The sequence below is a fragment of the Diabrotica virgifera genome, chromosome 3 (genome assembly GCF_917563875.1).
Source record: "Diabrotica virgifera virgifera chromosome 3, PGI_DIABVI_V3a".
NCBI lineage: Eukaryota > Metazoa > Arthropoda > Insecta > Coleoptera > Chrysomelidae > Diabrotica > Diabrotica virgifera.
Window position 1 is genome coordinate 75,436,990 of NC_065445.1, and position 23,642 is coordinate 75,460,631.

General features: G+C 32.9%; 1 protein-coding gene across 1 annotated transcript in view; it reads left to right on the forward strand.

The window, feature by feature from the left end:
- Positions 1 to 7,701: 7,701 nt before the first annotated feature.
- Positions 7,702 to 23,642, forward strand: part of LOC126881146 (macrophage mannose receptor 1-like) — a 69,080-nt gene continuing 53,139 nt past the window's right edge. The window contains exons 1-3 of the mRNA XM_050645216.1: positions 7,702 to 7,949; positions 8,013 to 8,110; positions 22,748 to 22,856. Of these exons, the coding sequence (XP_050501173.1) occupies positions 7,880 to 7,949; positions 8,013 to 8,110; positions 22,748 to 22,856 (277 nt within the window). The 5' untranslated portion in view covers positions 7,702 to 7,879. The remainder of the gene's footprint in view (positions 7,950 to 8,012; positions 8,111 to 22,747; positions 22,857 to 23,642) is intronic.

The window sequence follows — 23,642 nt, forward strand, 5'->3', positions numbered from 1 at the left end:
TTCATAGAGAATCCTTAAAAAAAGGACTAAAAATGAACTTGAGCAAAACTAAGCTAATGTCGAACAAAGATGATCAACCAACGATAACCATCCAAGGAACAAAAGTGGAACATGTAAAAGAATATATATATCTAGGTCAGAATATCAAGGTAAACAAAGAAAATCAAACTACCGAAATAAGCAGACGAGTAAGAATGGGATGGGCTGCATTCGGAAAACTCTCATATATATTAAAAGACAAAAAGATACCACAATACCTTCGAACCAAAGTGTTCGATTCTTGTATCCTTCCCGTTCTCACTTACGGAGCTCAAACCTGGACATTCACAAAAATGAACATGGACAAGATTAGAAAAACTCAAAGAGCCATGGAACGACAGATGCTTGGTACCTCACTAATAGATCGGCAAACAAACGAAGCAACCCGAAACAAAACAAAAGTAAGGGATGCCGTTGAACAAGCGGCTAAATTAAAATGGAAATGGGCTGGACACAACGAACGTCTCGAAAATGGTAGATGGAGCAAGGAAGTTGGAAACTGGCAACCGTACGAAGCGAAGAGACCAAGAGGAAGACCTCAAATGCGCTGGAGCGATGACATCAGAAGAGTCGCAGGACCAATGTGGAAACGCCTCACACACAACAGAGATGAATGGCGAGAAATGGGAGAGGCCTTTATTCGACATTTCGAATAGAAAAAAGGCTATAAAAAAAATATACGAAAGACGTCATCCATCTGGGCGTGATGACGTAATCGATGACTTTTAAATGCGAATAAGTGTCGTGTGCTAGCTCATTTGAAATGTTATTCAATTCTCTCTTCAGCAATATAAACATTAACATAAATATACAAGGTGTCCAATTTTTTTTTAAATTAAATTAATTGACAAAAAAAAGAATAACGTATGTAATTTATTTAATTCAGGTGCCAAATAATTCTGGTAATTTTGTATTTGTAGCATTTAGTTGCCTTACCGGAGATCTGAAGATTCATAGCAAATTGTAGTAGGTATGCGAATCTGGTTGTCCTAGGCAGGGCCGGTTCTAGGGTTTTGAGCGCCCCGGACAAAACAGAATTTGGCGCCCTTTCATACGAAAAATCAAAATTTCATTATAAAGAACTATGTAAAAATATATTTATTCAAGAAATGGTACAATAGTTATTATTTATAAATATTATATATTATAACTGATGCAACATATGGCATCGCATAACGAGCGCATTTGAAGTTTATGCGACGAAGGAGCGAAACAAAAGATAAAGATAAAAAATAATACAAATTGTCAACAAACAGAAAAAATGTGTATAAACGTTGTAAAATACCAAAAAAGATGTTGATTGTGCAATCTGCATCTCCAATGAGAGAGTGGCATCCACATGGTATAAAAAAGCACGAAGATATTCCTTGCAAACACGAGCTTGTACACCCTTATTTTTCCCTTGGGAAGGCTATATAACCAAGGCTATGGGAAGTAATGGAAGACAGATATCGAAGTGTCTCTTTGAAAATTGAACTTATATGACAAGAAGTAACCTGACTTATGGGTGTGAAAATTGTATAATAAATAAGAAAACCAAAAACACAATAAGAGTAATAGAGATGGAATTCCTAAGGCGAAGCTGCAGAGTAACAAAAAGAGATTAAGGAAATAATGGGGATGAACTCAGATATAATAGACTAGATATAACAGAAGCAATTAACCTGGTATTGGCACTGAGAAGAGCAAACAAAAAACGTTGGATAAACAGAATAACAGAGCGGAGCCCGATAGGAAGACGAAAGAGAGGCAGACCCCGAAGATCTTTCAGAGATGAAGTGGACGAAGCAATGGAAAGAACTGGAGAAAACGGTTGAGTGAAGGAATACATTGAAAACTGTAGAAATCCTTAGAAAGGATGCAGGGTGTTTCTAAATAAGTGCGACAAGCTTTAATGAGTAATTCTACATGAAAAAATAATAATAGCTTGTTCTATAAACTCATTTTCGAGAAACGAGGTGTTGAAATCTTTCTAAAAAACTGACGATTTATTTATTGCTCTAAAATTATTGCGCATTCTTTGACATAAAAGCAAGCATTTTATATCCATCATTGGCGCGCATACGGGTAATGGTCTAAATAAAAAAAAATAGTACGCCACTGAGATATTTCAAAAAAAATCATTTTAGAATTCCTCGTTCAATTTGTACCAAAAAATCAACCCTTTTTCCATACGACGCGCCGTTTTTGTGCAAAAATAAAAGATATCAACAGTGGCGGAGCGTCCTTAGGGGCCAGAGGGGCCGGGCCCCACCAAAAATATTTAATATATGTAAATTTTTAGTTACGATTCTATGATATAATATTTTATATAAATATGCATTAAATAATTTATTTGGTCATGCATATAGTTTTTTCTCGTGATATAAAAATAATATATTGCACAATCACGCACCGTACTAAGTAGAAGTCTTGTCTACTAATAATTGTCACCATGCGCTGCACTGGCCGCATAGAACCGTCCAATGGGCCCGTTTACCCTGGCTAAGACCCCTTGGACCCCCTGTAGCCCTTGCTTCAAACAGTATTGAAACAGTACCTATTATTTCTTTGACTAGTCGTTGCCTTGCAGTCACGTAGGTACCGTATGTATTGCACTGCATGTTCTTCGCTGTCGTCAATAATCCTAGGCAGGCCGTATAAGATGTTTAGGGGCCGGTTTTGTGTGGTCCTTCTGTGTAGTTAATACGCTGTTCCGGTGTGATAACGTTAATTTAAAATGAATAAAGTAAACAATTTATTACAAAGTCCTTTTTATACATTAGGGATAGAGAAAAAGAATGAAATTAAACGATTAGGTGTAATAAATAAAAGATTAAGTAATAAATAAACTAAGTCATTCGTTCTTCTTTTGCCCTTTAATTCGTCCAATTTTGAACCTAGGCTTCCCAAAGTTTCCTCCATTCGTTTCTGTTTAGTGCTTCTGTTTCCAGTGCGTTCCTCCTATCTTTTTAATGGCATCTCCTCATCTCATCTAAGGTCATCCTCTTGCTCTCCTTCCTGCCCATGGTCTCCATTGTTGTATCGTGGTATTCCACCTATTGTCCGTTTGTCGGGCGTTATGACCTGCGAAGTTCCATTTTAGCCTGGCTATATGTTGTCCTGCGTCTTTGACTTTTGTTCTATTTCTTACCCAGTTTTTTTGCTTTTACATTGCTCTCACCATGGCTCTTTGTGTTTTCATTATTTTATCAATGTTTGGTTTGGTCAAGGTCCATGTTTGGCATGCCTATGTAAGAATTGGGAGTATGCACTGGTTAAACACTCTTGTTTTTAAGTATTGTTGTAATTTGAACAACAACTAAGTCATTAATATGGAGAAAAACTTTTATAGCTATCCATAAAGTAAGGTGGCTTAACCACATAAAGTAATAAGAGCATATCCCATTACTTAGGGCATCCAAAGTAACGTTCAGTACAAAGCCTCCCCATTTGTTATGTCCTTCGATGGGGAGAGATGGTGGTATAGCTTGAGGGTAAGATAGTTACCACTTCATTACGGAGTGTGACCGGTTTGATCTTCGGACATGTGGGTCCCACTGTTCCATTAGAACACACATATCCCTCGAGGCTGGGGTTGTACGAGTATGTGTGTGTGTGCGTGTTATTGGGTTAGTTCAGTACAGTACCTCTATATATTTTTTTTGAGCTATGTTTTTCATTCTTCATTTTTCTTATTGTAATTTCTTCAAATTTTTATGCGACCCAGGTCCCACCAACTGAAATTGTCACGAGCCGCCACTGGATATCAACGCTTACAAAGTAGGTACTCGAAATAGGTTTCTGTACATTCATGTGAAGAAGAACTTATCATTCCTAATGGTCAATAGTCATAGTTTGGTAAAAAAAAATTAAAACAATAAATAATCAATTTTACAATGAAAGAATAGGTAATAATAATAATTTATTAAGACCGATAAGAATAAAAATTTAAAAAAATCACTTCAAATGTTCAAAATTTTCGTCGTTTACCTCATGACAATGTGCGATTGAATATTATGATTTCCTACCATAAAATTAATTATTCATTTATTTTTTTTATTGTAGATAGCAACTTACTTACATCTATATAACATAAAAAGAATAAAAATTCATTCATTCCACAATCAATATCTTAAAAAACTATTTTTGGACCCCCTCCGTGGCTCAGTGGTAAAAGCGCCTGCCTTTGGATCGAAAAAATCCGAAAGGTTGTGGGTTCGAATCTCACCAGGGTCAGAAATTTTTCATTTATTATAAATTAATAATAGCCCAGTCGGGATAGCATTTGACCTTGCATTAGGAGCTGCCCCAAATTTTATTTTTCTAATCTTTAGGGAGGGTCAATATTAGTATAAATTTAAAATCTCGACTGAATTCCACCGTTGCGTTAGCCGCCATCTTGATTTTAAACGAGAACGGTTTTTGCTCAATATCTCCGCAATTTTCAATTTTTTGACAAAAAGTGTAGAAACTGAAATTGTTGAAAATGCGATTTTCTATCATTTCATTTATTATAATTTTTTTCGTGCGGTCGATATTTTCCGAGTTAAGGATCCCCCAAACCGACGCGAAAGTTTTGCGACGCGAATTTTCCGTAGCGGAACATTCGCAGGCGGAGCGGCAGCGGACAAGGGTTCCCCATATTGACGCGAAAGCCGACGCGACTATTCGCCATACAAATGTGAACAAATTATATTTTTAAATCGGCCAACAGGTTTAGGAAATACAAGACATCAAAAATGACCAAATTTTTAAGTGGAATCTCTATGCAAGCAAATTAATAATAATATTATAATATACAATGAAAACATCATTTTCTCCTAATTCTAACTTTATACTATTCCAGACTTTATCCTTTTTTCTTATATTTTTATAATCTTCGTCCGTTAAATCATATATTATAGGATATTGTTTAACAATTTAGTTGAGATGAGTTTTTCTGTAACAACCATTTTAAAACACGCGAAACTACAACGGTAGCGGAAAAAACCGTGCATGCAGCGTTTCATGAAAGGAACGCTGTTCTGCCGCGACCGTTGCGGATTCCGCGCAAAGTGGTCTGAACACCTTCATAATCCGCCGTGAATATCGGTTCGCCACGATTCCGCGTAGGTTGCGGTTGCGAAAGTTTCGCGTTGGTTTGGGGGATCCTTTATGAGGGGAAAATAGTGACAGTTGTAGCATAATTATTGAATTATTGAATTATCTCGTTTATTATTAGTTTTACAACAAATATTTACCTATACAAGAATGAAGAGAATTAAATTTTGTACAATTTTGATGCCGTTCATTTTTTTGATAAAATCAATATTTAAGGTAGTACGTATGTGGTAAAGGTGCGAGCGTAAGACCTGATTGATTTTGTAGCAATTGTTTTTGTTCAATATTATTTTCAACTATTCGACAAAAAGTGTAAGAACTGAAATTGTTGCAATTACGATTTACTACAATTTTTCGAGAGAACCAGTGGCGGGTCTACAAGGGGGGGGAAATGGGAAAATTCCCCCCAACAGGGTCCAAAATTTAAAAAAAAATTTTGGAACATCACGATATATTAGCTGACATAAAACTTAAAATATCGACAGACAAATTCAACCAATAAAACCCGCTAGTTAATAAAATTAAGTGAACTTAATGTATATAATGTCTTTTTATGTCTTTTATATACTTAGTTTGGTTGATGTTTCATTGGAAGTTTCAAAAATTGTATAAAATATAATTCTGTTTATTTTTGTTTATGTACAATTATGTCGTAAAGTTAATAATAAATGAGACAGTTCAATAATTATGCTTCCCCTCCGCTTCCATTATTTTCCCCCTTAACTCAATTTCCAACAATTTTCTTTTCCACCATTTATGTCGAAAAGTTGAAAATGGCGGAGATATTAAGCAACAACAGTTCTCATTTAAAATCAATATGGCGGCTAATGCAACCGCGGAATTCAGTCGAGATTTTAAATTTACACTACTATTGATCTCTCCTAAAGGATATAATAATAAAATTTGGGGCAGCTCGGATACAAAATTCAATTCAATAATTATGCTCTCCCCACCACTTTTTACTATTTTCGCATGTAACTCGGAAAATATCAACCGCATGAAAAAAACTGTTAAAAAGAAATTGTAGGAAATTATATTTTGAACAATTTTAGTTGAAAATGGCGTAGATATTAAACAAAAACAATTGCTATAAAATCAATCCGGTCTTACGCTCGCGCCATTACCGAATACGTACTACCTTAAATATTAATTTTAGCAAAAAAATGAAAGAGATCAAAATTGTGTAGAATTTAATTCTCTTCATTTTTGTACAGGCACATATTTGTTGTAAAACTAATAATAAACGAGATAATTCAATAATTCAATAATTATGCTTCAACTGTCACTATTTTCCCACAAAAATTATAATAAATGAAATTATAGAAAATCAAATTTTCAACCATTTCAGTTTCTACACTTTTTGTCAAAAAATTGAAAATGGCGGAGATATTGAGCAAAAACGTTTCTCGTTTAAAATCAAGATGGCGGCTAACGCAACGGTGGAATTCAGTCGAGATTTTAAATTTATACTAATATTCACCCTCCCTAAAGATTAGAAAAATAAAACTTGGGGCAGCTCCTAATGCAAGGTTAGGCCTGTTATTCGTCTAACCCGACTGGACTATAAATGAATATAGTTTCTGTCCTTGTGGGATCGGTACTCACCGGAGGGACCGCAGACGTTCGGATACAATTAGCGTCTTTTTGCAAAGACAATGACGTCGACTTTGCAAAGTAACAAGACATTTACTCAACACACACACTACACATGACACTAGGTACCTAACTGTTCAAAATTACCATACCTACCATGCCAATGACCATTAGTTGTCGAGGCATTAGCTAAAAAACAAAAAAAAAACTATTTTTATTTCGCAAAGCACGCGCGCCATTGTTAATGCAAATTTACAGAAAGCCTAAATATTATTTAACCAATGAGGCGTATAACATTAACGCCAGTATAGTATCGCTGACTATTCTTAAGTTTGTTGATAATTTAAAATTTGATCTTCCTCTACATATTTTTAAGTAGATTGTTGACATAGGTACGTTATACGTGACAAATGACCTTTTCAAAAAAAAATGAACAAACTTTTTAGATCGTAAAAGAATTTGTCTGCAGTCTGCATTCTGAATTAACTTTGTATAAGTGATACAAGCCATAACAATTCTTAGGTTGCATTATTTTTAATAGTGGGCTTTGGTTTTAATCTATTATTCTTTATTTGAGTTATGAATTCTGATTATAGATAGAAATAATTTTGTTTTAAATTAAATAATATTAGACTTATTCAATCATATTAGGAGAAATGTTCAAAAGTTAATATACAAAATATTTTATTTTTATATCGCTCAAAATTTGGCGCCCCTCACAACTTGGCGCCCCGGGCGACCGCCCGGCTCGCCCGCCCCTTTATCCGGCGCTGGCCCTAGGTAATACTCAACCGATTGTAAGTTTATTTTTATTTCTCTTGACTAAATTAAAATGTATATTCACAAGTACAACCCTTTTAACATTTTAATTTTTAATTTTAAACAGAATACATTTAATTAAAAGAAAATATTTCTCTAATCGCCTAATCCAAGCGAATTATTAGATATGACAAAGCTACTAGTGTAGCATTTGTTTTTATTTTTTTTTTTAATTTGGGTAGGTGTTTTTTTAGATCTATCACAATAAGTTATCATATTCTGAATTGAAAACATCCAGAGGTCAAATAATTGTATAACTTTTAGCAATTAAAACTATAGATAAATGTGAAAAATATAAATTAACGATACAAAAAAATTTTGTAATAGTATTTTAGAAAAAAACAAGATGCTGGGAAGGTGTAGATTGTCGCTTATATTTTTTTCACTTTTTGTGTGTCTAAATGCGGCGAAACTTGGTAAGATTTAAAATTAAACAGATTTAGAGTAAGTGAAAATACATTTTTGACATTGTTTTACAGAGAAAGGATGGGAGGATGTTTTCGGAAACAACCCTTCATCAACCCTTCCTGTCCACAAGGTCGGCAACAAAAATTACGTCGTTGTTACTAATACCAGGGTAAGTAGTGGATATAAAAATATAAATTATATATTTTACCGGTACAAAATGTACGTAGATATAATTTTAATTACACTCTTTGCCTTATCTCTATGCGGGGTCGGCTTCCTTAATTGAATATCTCTATCTATAAGTTTCTATCTTGGGCCATATCAACATCAATCCCCTTTACCGACATGTTCTGTCAAAGCGTCTCCCAAGGTCTTCTTTGGCCTTCCTCTCCTACTTCTTTTAGGAAGCCGCAGTTCAGCAATTCTTCGTATTGATTAACATCATAGTCGCAGTGATTAACGTCTCGACGTTGAACATGACCAAGCCATCTTAACCTATGCTTACTTATTTTAGCATCAACTGGTGCCACCCCTAGACATCTAATATACTCATTTCTTCTTCGTCTTCTTGCAGTACCAGCTCCTATCGGAGGTTGGCTACCATTACAGCAATCTTAACTTTGTTGGCTGTAGCTCTGAACAATGGGGAACTTGCACATTTTTTTTTATTACATAATAATGTTCAATTTTGTATAAAAATGAGATTTCCAAAATTTCCCGCTTCAAAAACTCATAATAACTTAGAAATACAAATTTAAAGTCTTCTTTATTTTAAAGTAGTTCAGACGGCCCGTGACGTCACATAGTTTTACATTAGTTTTTTATATGGTTATATCAGTGATGTGGGAGGGTTATATGTAAGTATATTCTTCTTCTTCTTCTTTAGTTTATTGGCCTCCACCTACTTGGGTATTTGGCCACAGCATCGTCGCGAAATATGGGAAAATATTTATATTGTAATGACATTTTTTGATCACTATACTTAATAGGAAGTGTGTACCTACTAAGTTTTATCGTTAAATAATTATGAGAATAATAATCAGAATAAAATCACAGTATAAAATTAGTAGGTATTATGGGAGTATAATATACATAATATATGTACTTACTTATCTGCTTTAACTCCCCGAACTTCTCCGACGGAAAAATTTTCACTCTTTTGAAAATATGTAGCCACCATACACATATCAAGTATAGGTAAGTTATCAGACTGCCCTTTACAAAAACCCTCTTCGGTCATTTTAAAAAATATATCTTAAAAACACTCAAATATATCAGAAATAGAAATTATCAAATATATTTATAAAACTTAGTGTCAGTGTCAAAACGAATGCCAAACCTATAAGGGAACTTACACATTTTTTTATTACGTAATATTATTCAGTTTCCTTTAAAAATAATATTTCCAAACTTTCACGCGGTAAAACCTCATAATAACTTAGAAGATAATTTAAAATCTATATATTTTTTTCTGTTTTCTGGCCTTGGTTTAGAAGAACCCTTAGCCAATGTAAAATAGTTCAAACGATCAAAAACGCTTGTGACGTTACATAACTGTATTTTCTACTGACGTTTATAGTGTCTAATTTAAAATTATATACAATTTTGTTTACTTTGTTGGTGCAGAATGTACATGCACAACTATATGACGTCACTATGCGTTTTGGACCACCTGTTTTAATTTGAATTTTTAATCGTCTTTAGGGGCCAAACGAAAGAAAAACAAAACTTTTCTTATCTTTGATACATGTTTTAAATTATGTTCTGTTGTGATTTATAACATTTTTTTCGAATTTAAAAATTTATGCAAGTTCCCTATTGTATTGAACTACACCCGCACCACTACCTTAAATTTCGCAACCAGGAAATCCTCCTACGTCCCACATTTCTCTTTTCCCTTCTTCTTAAAGTTCCCTCTCCTATAGGAGGTTGGATATCATAATGGCTATGGTCACTTTGTTGGCTGCTGCTCTGAATAGTTTTAGGGAACTACAGTTAAACCATTCTCTAAGGTTCCTCAGCCAGGAGATGCGTCTTCTTCCTATGCTTCTTCTTTCTTGGACCCTTCCTTGCATAATAATTCTCAACAACTCATATTTTTCTCCTCTGGTAATGTGACCCAAATATTCCAGTTTTCTAGTTTTTATACTTTTCATAATTTCTAACTCCTTATTTAAACGTCGTAGCACTTCAACATTGGTAATCCTTTGAACCCACTGAATTTTCAATATTCTTCTGTAACACCACATTTCGAACGCTTCTATTCTTCTTATGTGTTGTCTCTTCAATGTCCAAGCTTCCATTCCGTACAGCAATATAGAAAATATGTAGCATCTTAGAGCCCTTAATCTGAGAGGCAACTGAAGGTCTTTGTTTGTAAGCAGTGTCTTCATTTTTATAAATGCTTGCCTTGCAGTTTCAATTCGGACGTTAATTTCTTTGCTTTGGTCATTTTTGTCATCAACCCAGGTTCCCAGATATTTGTATGTCTTAACTTTTTCTATTTGGGTTTGCTCTATCATTAACCTTTCATTTCCATGTTCTGTTTTTGAGACAACCATAAATTTAGTTTTTTTCTTGTTTATTTTTAGTCCGTATCGAATGCAATAATCGTTAATTCTATTTAGCAATTCTTATAGCGATTCCAGGGTGCCTGCCATTATAACGGTGTCATCAGCGAATCTTATGTTATTTACTATTCTTCCGTTTATAGAGATTCCATCACTTAGCTCCGCTATCGCTTCCTGAAATATGGCTTCACTGTACAGGTTAAACAGTAGCGGCGACAGAACACAACCCTGTCTTACTCCTCTCTATATATCAAGAGCCATATCTTTTCCCGAGAAAGAAAAATGCGGGACTCATTCCTAATTTTATCCTTTTTTCTTACTTTACTCATTTATCTAAGCATTTTCATTTCCGCCACATGCATTTGTTGTTCCTCTTTCTTTTTAACTGCATAGCATTCAGTTCCGAACAGCATAGCCGATATTACGGCTGTTTTAAAGAATTTTTCCTTCAGCTTCATTGAAACTTTCTGTCACACAACACACCACTCGCTTCCTTCCACTTCATCTATCTAACACTAATTCTACTGCATACATTTCCATCTATTTCCCCATTACTATGTAATACCGATTCTAGTTAGATACTTAAAACTATTAGTTTTCCCAATCATTTCACCATCCAAAGATATCATTTTATTTGTAGTAACTCCATCTTTAAACGAACATTCCAAATACTCTGAATTGTCCTACTTACTTACTTCACTCCTCTTGATTCCATTTGGAACATAGGGCCTCTACAGTCCCCCTCCATTCATCTCTGTTTCTGGCCAGGGCTTTCACCTATTTCCATGTTAACCCGTTGTTTTCTAGCTCTCTGGTAATATTTATATTCCAGGATGTCATTGGTCTGCCTTGTTTTCTTTTTTCAGTTGGTTGGTAATCCAGGGCTTGTTTGGTTATATCATCTTCATTTTTCCTTAATGTGTTTCCAATAAAATTCCATTTGCGTCTATTTATCGTTTTGGCTATCGTTCTTGATTAGTTTTTCTCCAAAGTTCCTTGTTACTTATCCGCCAATATTCCTATTGTTACTTATCCGCCAATACTTATCGACCAATATATTTGCAATATTCGTCTAAGGCATCTATTTACAAATGTCTGAACCTTTTGTATAATCTTTTTCTCTAATTTTCAAGTTTCTGCTGAATATAGCAAAATGCTCTTTACATTTGTATTAAATATCCCAATTTTGGTTTTGGATGTTAATTTATTGGACTCCCATGTTTCCTTCAGCATATAGAACGCATTCTGGGGTTTAGTTATCCTTCCATTAATTACCTCTTCTATTCCACCGCTAGCGTCAATTATGCTTCCCAGGTAGCAAAACTTCTGTACATTTTCTACTTCTCCTTCAATGAATATCCCCATTTCTCTTTCCGTATTTATCTTCATAAGTTTGGTTTTTCTTGTGTTAATCTCTAATCCTATTTTTCTTGTTTCTTTTGTCACCTTTTCTGTTTTTTTTTCTGCATATGTTGTCTTTTTTCGGACACCAGACATAATATGTCATCCGCAAAGTCTAGATCTTCAAACTGACCGAAAGTATTCCATCTAATTCCTGTTTTATTTTTCGTTGTTTTCTTCATGACCCAGTAGATTAAGATCAAAAATATGGTTGGAGATAAAATACACTCTTGCCTGGCACCACTGTCTATGTTGATTGGTTCTGTGAGTTTCCGATTGTGCATGATTTGTGCGGTATAATTTTCATATAACATTCTGATAATTCTTATGTATTTTAATGGAATTCCATATCTCTTTAACATTTCTCACATTTTTTCTCTGTTATTTTAGTCCTGTCGCCAGGGGGGGTACAACGGCCTCGTTAATTCAGATGGACTTACTCAAGTTTTTTTTATGTATTTTGACCCGTAGAACACGAATTTTTTGGGTAACAGTTGATCCGGATGTCGATAAGATTGTTATAGACCAAGAACTTGAGGAATCAAATAACAGCGATTTTTGGCAAAACAAAACAATATTTTGTATTTTTTGGGCCATTTTAAGTAAAAAATATTTCTACAAGTTTTTTCGTAGGATGCACAGTTTTCGAGATAAACGCGGTTGAACTTTAAAAAAATCGAAAAATTGCAATTTTTGAACCCGAATAACTTTTGATTAAAAAATAAAATAGCAAGTCTGCTTACCGCATTTGAAAGTTTAAGTCAAATTATATCGGTTTTGATTATTTGCATTGGTAAAAATTTATTTTTTTATTGTTTAACAAAGCTATAAACACGTAGGGTTTCCCGTGCTTTTACATACGTTTTAACGCATGTAACGTAGAAATAGTCTTGATTGCACTAGTACCTATTCTACCTACTCGTTCGATTTTAAATGAGAAATCATAGAAACATCACTCACGCACTAGTTGTTTGTAGCTTTGTTTAGCAATAACACAATAAATTTTTAGCAATGCAAATAATCAAAACCGACATAATTTGACTTGAACTTTCAAAGGCGCTAAGCAGAATTGCTATTTTATTTTTTAATCAAAAGTTATTCGGGTTTAAAAATTGCAGTTTTTCGATTTTTTGAAAGTTCAACCGCGTTTATCTCGAAAACTGTGCATCCTACTAAAAAACTTGTAGAAATATTTTTTGCTTAAAATGACCCAAAAAATACAAAATATTGTTTTGTTTTGCCAAAAATCGCTGTTATTTGATTCCTCAAGTTCTTGGTCTATAACAATCTTATCGACATCCGGATCAACTGTTACCCAAAAAATTCGTGTTCTACGGGTCAAAATACATAAAAAAAATTTGGGTAAGTCCATCTGAATTAACGAGGCCGTTGTACCCCCCCTGGCGACAGGACTATTTCCGTCAAAGGCTTGTCTAAAGTCAATGAAATTTATATAGATTTTGCTCTGCCATTCTATTGTTTGTTCTACAATGTTTCTTAATGTGTTAATATGATCTGTGCATGCTTTACTACTTCTGAAGCCCGCTTAGTTTGGTCTTAACAACTGGTCTATAGTTTGTTTCATTCTTTCTAGTATCATCCTTGTCATGACTTTACTCACTGTAGATAGTAGTGTTATTGCTCGCCTGAATTGTCCTTTTAAACTTTTTTCTTTAAGAACTTGTCTCCACTGTTCCAGTTGTTGTTCTAAGTCGCCCTCACTAGTTTCCATCAACACCACATCATCAGCATACATTTAAGCAGCAGAAAATGTTACCCTGTAGTTGCCATAGTTGATCCATTTATATTGCCAACACTATCATCTGTCTGATGTCTTACCTTCTTAGATATAGTAGTAGTTTTTCTGATTCCGGTTCAGATGTTTGTACCATGATTATAGCTGTTTCGTATATTTTTACCCTTTTCTATTAATATATTAGAGAGATTTTGCACCGCTTATTTTACAATTCCGTTATGGTTATCGTCATACTACGTCTGCGCAGTAGCGAATATATGATCCGTTATCGTTAGTAAACAAAAGGGATTCCGTGATTTACGGAGGTTTAAAGTAGTGCTTATCGTTATCGTTATAGTAATGGTTAAATTGCTTTGTTGCCAGAATGTAAAAAAATCAGTAAAATTACATTTACATAGATTCTAATTTTGATTACCTATAAATTAAAATATCAAAAACTGTTCAAGTACCTATATGCTTAAAATTACAATAACGTTATGAAGTGAGGTTATGTTTAAATAACGATACCGATGACACGAAAAACCTACTTGACAGGCTGCAAAAACTCTGCTTTTTAACGTTTCCGTAATCGTTATGCTTAATAAAGTTAACCATAGCGGAGCCAAAATCAGCGGTTATTTTAAGAGGTGCAAAATCTCTCTATTATGCATGACGTCAAATCAAATTATTAAGGTAGCATATTGTATTGTTTAACCTTGTGTGTTGCTTTTTTTATTTTAATAGCATTAAAGCTCAAAATAAGCCTTGGTCTCTCATAATTTCTACTACTAATATTGGCGGTCTAGCAACGCTCATCTCAAAATTCTGGCGTCATCAAGTATTGCGCATCCAAGACCAAAACCACTTCACTCTCACATATTTTGACCGTTCTTTTGGTATTTAGGGCTCTTCTTGGCAATCTGTCGTCATTTATCTTTACTACAAGACCGTCCCATCAAACTCTTTGGAGCCTAGCGATTATGGCATTGGGGTGGTAAAGTCTATCGTTAATCCGTCCAAAGATCTTTCTTAGAATTTTTGTTTTTATGGTTTTTGTCATCCCTAGGGAGCGGATTTTATGCTAAATGCATATTGCATGCATATTTCGCATATTTGAGAACTTTACTAAATTTTGCATATTTTTAAAGAAACATGCATATTTTGTGCCTATTTAAAAATATTTAAGTCCAAAAAAAATTTTTTTAATTCGACACAAAATATTTCTGCGCACAGGCTGTCGTATCTGTTAATTCGAGAACTACCTGAAGAGAGACGGCTCATTCACTGCCTTTTCATTTTTTCTTAGAAAATACCAGATCTTTACACAAAGTACTTATAGTACTTATAGTACGCCGTTATAAAATGATTGTAGGATGTTAAAATGATGAAGGATGGTTTACCGGGAAATCCGAAATTTATTTACTTTTATTATATTTAGTAGGTACATACCTATAATTCTGGTGATTCTTTTAAATCCCCTATTGTTAAGAGAACTTACACCATAGTTTTACAATTTTCTAACGGAAATTGAAATATTCATGCTTTAGATCAGATCCCGTAAATCAGTAAAATTATTTACCTTTAGTCGGTCAATGCGAATGTTTAATTTTTGTTTAATACTTCTGTTTGTGAATAGTGCAATATGCCGAAATAATCTAGCCTGGTTTATTCCTGGATAAGAACCTATCCCGAGCTTCATTACAGCAATGGAAACTTATACTGCAAAGCATGTAGTAAAATGGTGAGTTTTAAGATTGCTTTCTTCCTCTTTTATCTTTAATAAATGCCTAATATTTGGCTGCTTCCTCATTAAAGTTTACTTACTTACTTAGTCTAAGTCCTAAGCCTTTCACCTTTAAGGCTGGTGGAGTTGAATTTGGCATTGTAGCCTCCATGTTAACCGATCTTGTGTTAGGTTTCTTGCAGTTTCCAGTGTCAATCCTTTCTTCTCGGCTTCTTTCCTGATTTCCTCTACCCACATAACTCCTGGCCTTCCAGGAAACTTTTGTTTTTCCCCTGCACTCTCATTTCGAACATTCGTTTTGTTAGTCTCACGTTCGACATTCTACACACGTGCCCGAACCATTTAAGTTGTCCATCTACTATTTTTTCATTGATTGGTTCTAGTTTTAGGTTTTTGTCTGATTGTTTCGTTTTGTATTTTGTCTGTCCTCTTTCTGTTTGCTATTTTCCTCAGGAATCTCATTTCCATAGCATTGACTCTGGATTTTTGTCTCCCCGTCAATGTCCATGTCTCGCTGCTGTATTTGATTGTTGGTCTAACTAGTGATCTAACGACTACCGTTTTTACTTTCTCCGGTATCTCTTTTTTCCCCAAAAATTTGGAAAAACACATTGTAGGGAATTATAATTATAAAAAAAGATATATAGTTATATTGTTGTTTTATTTTAAATAAAATAAAAAAAAAATAAACTGTTTTATTTTAAATAACTACTGGTATAAGTTTTTGTAAAAAAATGTGAATAAATTGCATATATAAAAAATAATGATTTTATTTGAAAGATAATAAATTAGAGAGTTAAGGTAAAGTTTTCATCCTAATAGCAACATTAATAATATTGAAAAATATTAAAAATATTACTAAAAGATTTTTAAATGAAAACTTTTTGGTCCATTTCCCTGGTAACACCCCCATGACTTCTAAAATTTGCAAGCCAGATAGATGCTGAAGCAAAGAAGACAAGAGGGAATTCAAATAATAATATAATAAATTAGATTGCCCCCCCCTATAAAAGAACCCCCTAGAAAAGGATAGAACAGAAAATTTGTGGTTTCTCGAAATGCGCATTTTTGCATTTTTTGAATTTTTGTGCATATCTTGCGCATATTTCGTAATTTTTTACTGCATATATATGCGCATATTTCATCAAAATTGATCGCACATAAATCCGCTCCCTAGTCATCGTCATCACCCATGTTTCACATCCAAAACATGGTAAAATAATGATTTTATACATCTTAATACAACAGAAAATAGGGACCAGGATAGAGATAGCAAGAAATGCGTTTGTAAAAATGAAAACAGTTCTCTGCAACAAAGACCTTAGCTTAAAACTGAGAGTAAGAGCTTTGAGATGCTACGTGTTATCGATACTGCAATATGGACTTAAAAGCTGGACATTGAAGCAAGAACACAAAAATAAGCTACAGTCATTTGAAATGTGGTGTTACAGAAGGATGCTTAGAATAGTATGGACACGGAAGAAAACGATCACGGAAGTCTGCAAGAAAGTTACAATATCTGGGACACGTAATGAGAGGACAGCGATATGAAATGCTAAGACTGATAATACAGGGAAAGATAAGAGGCGGAAGGAGTATAGGAAGAAGGAGAGTGTCATGGTTGAAGAATTTAAGGGACTGGTTTAAATACAGTTCTACAGAACTTTTCAGAGCAGCGGTAGATAGAGTAAAGATAGTGATGATGATATCCAACCTCTGATTAGGAGACGGCATTTAAAGAAGAAGACATCTTAATAATCGATTTCCATAGTGTGTGGATTTTAGGATTGCGGTATTCATTGTATTTCTTCCGGTCATTTATTTTGTGTCCTTACCACAGGAATTATGAGTTATTATATTATTATGTTGTTCTGAAGCTATTTTCTTGTGGCATTTTTACAATTTTAACTATTTATAATGGGAAATAAGCCACAATATTATTAAAAAATGATTTTTTATTAACGTTTCGACGTCCAAATCGGGTGCCGTTGTCAAAATACAAAATACTACTAACATAAACAAAAATGTTGTTGCTTAATAAAAAAATTCTTCTAATAATTTATTTAATTTGACTCATTTATATCGGCAATTCAGATACAGTAGAAGACTTTAAAATGATATTGCCAATATTTATGAGTTGCGTTCCTGGGACGACTTTACTGAAAGATAGTTCATTCGATTACATGAAATCAACCCCAACTCAAGAATATCCGTCACAAAAAAATCATAGCATGTGATCTGTCTTTAAAAAGACAACCACATGCAACGGTGACATTAAAATTCTCGCGTTAGAGATCTCATAGTAAATCACGAGGGAAAACCAGGAAAAACCTCGTGATACTATCCCGACATCGTAAGTATTTGGTCTTACATTTAATTTACTCTCAAAATTAATACCAAATTCTGACTTTACCATAATTTTGTTTAAATTATAAATAATATCAATAATACGTGGATATATAAGTAATACCTACTAAAATATAAAATATGTACTAACTCGACTATTGACTTACTAATTGTGGTATTTTCTTTCTATTGACTTCCTCTTTCAGTATGGGTATCCACATCCTACTGCATTCCACCGAGGAATTTGCGACACAATTGGTTTCGTTTAGCATAATTAGAGCCGCTTCTTTGATTTTTCTCTTTTTACTATCTGTTTCTTTCAGGACTATACTTGAATCTCTCCACTGAACTCTATGTTCATTATCCCATGCGTGTTGACATATTTGAGATCTATCAAATTCTCTATTTTTAATATAGGATTGATGTTCACTTATTCTAACGTTTAATGGTCTTGATGTTTCACCTATATAAAACTGTTCGCATTCACAAGGTATTTTATAAATACAATTCTTTATCCTTTTTTGTTCATTGTTAGGTTTAGTTTTAGATAGAATAGATCTCAATGTGTTGGTTGTTTTGAATGTTGTTGAAATGTTGAATTTATTTCCTATTGTTTTAAGTTTCTCGGATAATCCTTTTATGTATGGTATTGATAATTTGGGCGTATCCGATTTGGGCGTCGAAACGTTAATAAAAATCATTTTTTAATAATATTGCGGCTTATTTCCCATTATAAATAGTTAAAATTATATTATTATACAAATAAATATGATTTGTATTTCTTCCTGTCACATATCAAGTATTTCAAATTGTCACTTTACATATTATCCCATTCACGTTCAATATCAATTAAAGAATAGTGGATATTAAAAACTTTGAACTCGTGTTTTTACTCATATCTTTTTAAAATATGACACTTCTTTTTTATTAGAGTTTTGAGACTCAGTGTAAGACGATCCTTTATATTTTAGTAGTCTTTTGTACTTTGTATTCATTAGCATATTTGTATTTCTAAATGTAATAATAGTAGGGGAGGAAAGTATGCTAAATGTGCAGTCACTCGAGCGCTTTGGGGACCTATTGGGTTGTGAAGAGTAGGTTCTAAAACCAAAAAAAGTTAGTTTTCCATTTTAGTGGGGACTTTCCATTTTTAATTTAATTTTCCATTTCCAACAATCGTTTTTTCCGATTATAGCGCCATTTATCCATAATTCGGAAAAATGTTTCAAATAAAAGTTACGTATTTTTACGTAAGGCATCCGAATCTGTAATAAAAAATGGGGGCTCCTATTTAAAATTTTAAAGTAACCCCCCACTCATTACCATGGGGGTCGTGTTTGGTGCCATTCGATAGATTTTTTAAACATATTGAATAAGTGTATTTTTCAGTTTTTCGATCTGATGTTCATTTCGCGAAATATCGCGGGATTCATATTTAAAATTTTAAATTTACCCCCACTCATCTCCATGGGGAGTCGTGGTAGGTACATTCGATAGATTTTTGACAAATATTGAACACGTATTTTTTAGTTTTTAGATCTGTCGTTCATTTCGCGAAATATTCGCTTTTTTCTTGTGAAACTTTGTGAGGCACCCATTTACTTACGCCCCGCCCAAATCGTCAGATTTTTGAAATATACACTATTTTGCATGTACTTGACTTCTTCTTCTTCTTAAAGTTCCCTCTCCTATCGGAGGTTGGATATCATAATGGCTATGGTCACTTTGTTGGCTGCTGCTCTGAATAGTTGTAATGAACTACAGTTAAACCATTCTCTAAGGTTCCTCAGCCAGGAGATGCGTCTTCTTCCTATGCTGCTTCTTCCTTGGATCCTTCCTTGCATAATAATTCTCAGCAACTCGTATTTTTCTCCTCTGGTAATGTGACCCAAATATTCCAGTTTTCTAGTTTTTATACTTTTCATAATTTCTAACTCCTTATTTAAACGTCGTAGCACTTCAACATTGGTAATCCTTTGAACCCACTGAATTTTCAATATTCTTCTGTAACACTACATTTCGAACGCTTCTATTCTTCTTAACTTACCTTATCTTAATCTGACGATTTCGAGTTTTTCTAAGGATATATTTTTTTTCGGCCCCCCTTAACGAACTCCCCTGTGTTAAGAGCCAATATATGGTAGAGGTACATCTGCAGGGTACCACGTTTCTCCCCATATGATAATCTGACGCGCTCGAGTAACTGCAAAAATCCCCGCTTGGGCTCCTCTACCATAATGAACCATGAATATAGGACAATGGAGGAGAAGGGGCCCAAGAGAGATCTGAATGGAAGGACATAGCCAAAAGAAGAAGAAGACGAAGAAGAAGAAATATAATAATAACCTAATAAGAAGGTTATACTTGCTATTTTTCTCATTTACAAAAAAATACACTTTCTTGGATTACATGGATCTCGCCAATGTTCAATATGTTCAATAAGTTGCTCTCTGTAGCCGGATACGTATATGTATAGCGATTTCCGTATTTTAGTGTTATTCGCGTAGTTTTGTTATTATGTGCTTAATTTACATTCTCACTGACGTTTCCGTTGATGGCTCCCGAATAGAGATGTTAGCTACTAGCTCATAATTTTTGTTTTATTTTATTTCATGTTTAACTTTATATTTGCAGTTTATACTGATATGGTTTAAGTAGAAGCGATCAATGTTAATTCTAATTTTATAAAGTCCTCATCTTTATCTAAATACTCCAGATTAATAAGCTAAAAATAGACCATGTTCGGGACACTCAAACATCCAGGTAGTTGACTACTTTAAGTTTTTTAATTATTAACAATTTAGTGCAAAATTGCGATTTTTTCGATTTTTTGCACCCCATTCAAAAGCTAAATATTTGACATAAAATTACAAAATTTAATTTTTTAGAATTTAAAACATTAAAAAACCTTCAAAATGCCGATTTTTGAAAGTTAAAAAGTTAATTTGTGGCTACGCAAACTGCAAAATAAGTGAAAATCGGTATTTGTTAATAACTTTTACTAAAACTACCTTAGAACTTTAGTGTTTCATCCAAAGTTGGTTGTTAGGGTACTTAACAAACCCTCAAAATTTGAGACCGATCCATTAATTAGTTTAAGAGTTATTCTAATCGTTTATCCCAGAGACCTTTATTTTGCAATACCATAAGACAGAAAAGAATGAAGATAGGGCAATTCTGCGTATGCCAAATGAAAGTAGAAAACTGATGTTATCAAAATGCACTAAAAAAAGATAAAACAAATATCTAATCTAGTCAAAAATCCTAATGCCAAATTTGTGAAATTTTGTAATTTATAAACATTTTGAATAACTTTAAAAATATTGTCCGTAGAAAAAATCATTTTACATATTAGAAAAGCTGGTATTTTACACGAATTTTTAAAAATATAAGTAGTTCAATTGGTGACTAGTCGTGGTAAGTGAAGGGGGAGCTGGGAGCCGACAAATGCACGAGTTCAAAAACTAAATAAGGCAACTTAAAACTACTATCATTTTCTATATCTCGGGATCTACTGAATATATTTTGATCGTTCTGTTTTTAATTCGTATGTAATTTTTCTGTACATTACGAATATGCAATTTGTCTAGATATTTATTAATTAATAAACAGTCGAATTTGTCTAAACATTTTTAAAAAAATTAATTTTTCCCAAAAATCCACGATTTTGATCATACTATCGTTATTAATCATAGAAAAAGTTAAGGTATACTTTAATAAATAAATTATCTTCAATAAATAATTATCTAATAAAAATAATTTATTTATTAAAGTGTACTTTAACTTTTTCTATGATCATTAATGATACTATGATTAAAAAATAGATTTTTGTAAAAAAATATTTTTTCAAGAATTGTTTAAACAAATTAAGACTGCTTATTAATTAATAAATTTATAAACAAAATGCATATTTGTAATGTACGTAGAAATTACATACAAATTAAAAAAAATTCCATTGAGTTGATCCGGAGATACAAAAATAGTACAAACCCCATTCTTTAAAATGGCGTTAATAAAATTCCTTATTTATTATAAACAAATTAGCTGTGAATTAAAAAAAACATATAGCTAACTTTGTCCCAAATAACCCCAGGCTAATTTTTTTTATTTGAAAATTCGTGTTAAAATACTATATTTTCGAATATATAAAAATATTGTTTCTACGGACAATATTTTTAAAGTTATTCTAAATGTTTATAAACTACAAAATTTCAAAAATTTGGCATTAGGATTTTTGGCTATATTAATTATTTTTTTATCTTTTTTTAATACATTTTGATACTATCACCCTTCTACTTTCATTTGGCATACTCAGAATTGCCCTATCTTCATTATTTTCTGTCTTATCTTATTGCAAAATAAAGGTCTCTGGGATAAACAAATAGAATAAATCTTAAACTAATTAATGGATCATCGGTCCCAAATTTTGAAGGTTTGTCAAGTACGCCAATACCCAACTTTAGATGAAACACTAAAGTTCTAAGTTAGTTTTAGTAAAAGTTATTAACAAATAACGAATTTCACTTATTTTGCAGTTTGTGTAGCAACAAATTAACTTTTTAACTTTCAAAAATCGGCATTTTGAAGGTTTTTCAATGTTATAAAAAACTGAATTTTGTAATTTTATGTCAACTATTTAGCTTTTGGATAGAGTGCAAAAAATCAAAAAAATCGCGATTTTTTCACTAAATTGTTAATAATTAAAAAACGGACGCGAACTCTAGGTAGGAAACAGGTAGGTTTTCTTCCTATAGGTCTACATTAACTAAAAAAGTAGTTAGCTACCTGGATCTTTGAGTATCCCGAGAAAATCCTTATTACTCTGGACTAAAAAATGTGAATACTATTTATCTACTAGTTTATGCTAGGCATAAAATATTAAGTAGTGGACCATACTACAATATGTTTTTAAAGAAAGTGTGAAAATTTGATTTATAATAATACGAAGTTATGAAAACAATCCGTTTTTCAGTACTACTTTGTAATTTATTGAATTATTATTTTTTATAGCTAAACTTCTTACAAGCCATGGATTTTTGTGAAAATCTACACATGAACTTGGTAACCATCGAGTCTGCAGAGGAAAACAAAGCTGTCGAAAAATTTATTACTGATGCAAGTAAGTAGTAGATAGAAAAAAATTATACAATTTTTATACAGGGTAGCGAGAAAGTATGGAAACACGGTAATTTCTCGGAAACCGCTACAACGATTTATGGATTTTGGTGGGTAAGGGTCTTTTAATGCGGCCGATATTATAGTGGTAATTACATTGTTGTCAAATCTTCCGTTTTTCTGGAAATCTAATGAACTTTCTTATTTTAATGGAGCACCCTATATATTTTTGACGTTTAGAAGTCCTTAAGAAATACTGATTATTTTTCATGTTATATTCCCTATACACAAATGCCGTAATTTCGGAGTTATTGCTACATTTATAAAAAAAAAGTTTTAAATAAATTATAAAAATTATTATTTTTGGCCCGGATAGACATTATTTTAGGTTCTTTGGATCGTTGGGAACAAAAAAGGTCTTATGTAATTTTCTTGTAAATCTAGTTGTTTCCGAGTTATAAACAATTTAAAACTGAAAAAAATCGAAAAACTGGCAATTTTTAAGGCTCAAAAACACAAGAAAAAAAAAAATTTTTGAAATTACGAAGTACCTAAATTCAAGCTCAAATTTTCTTCTATCACCGCCTGATAAGAACTTTTGGGAAGATCTATTCTAAAACATTGTTTTTTTTAAATTGTTAATGAAGCGCATATGAGAGGACGGGCGATCGGGCATTAACAACTAAAAAACAATGTTTTAAAATGAAATAAGACCAAATCACTTATCGGTATCTGATACATGAAGGTTTGTACTTGAATTTAGGTACTTCGTAGTTTCAGAAATAATATT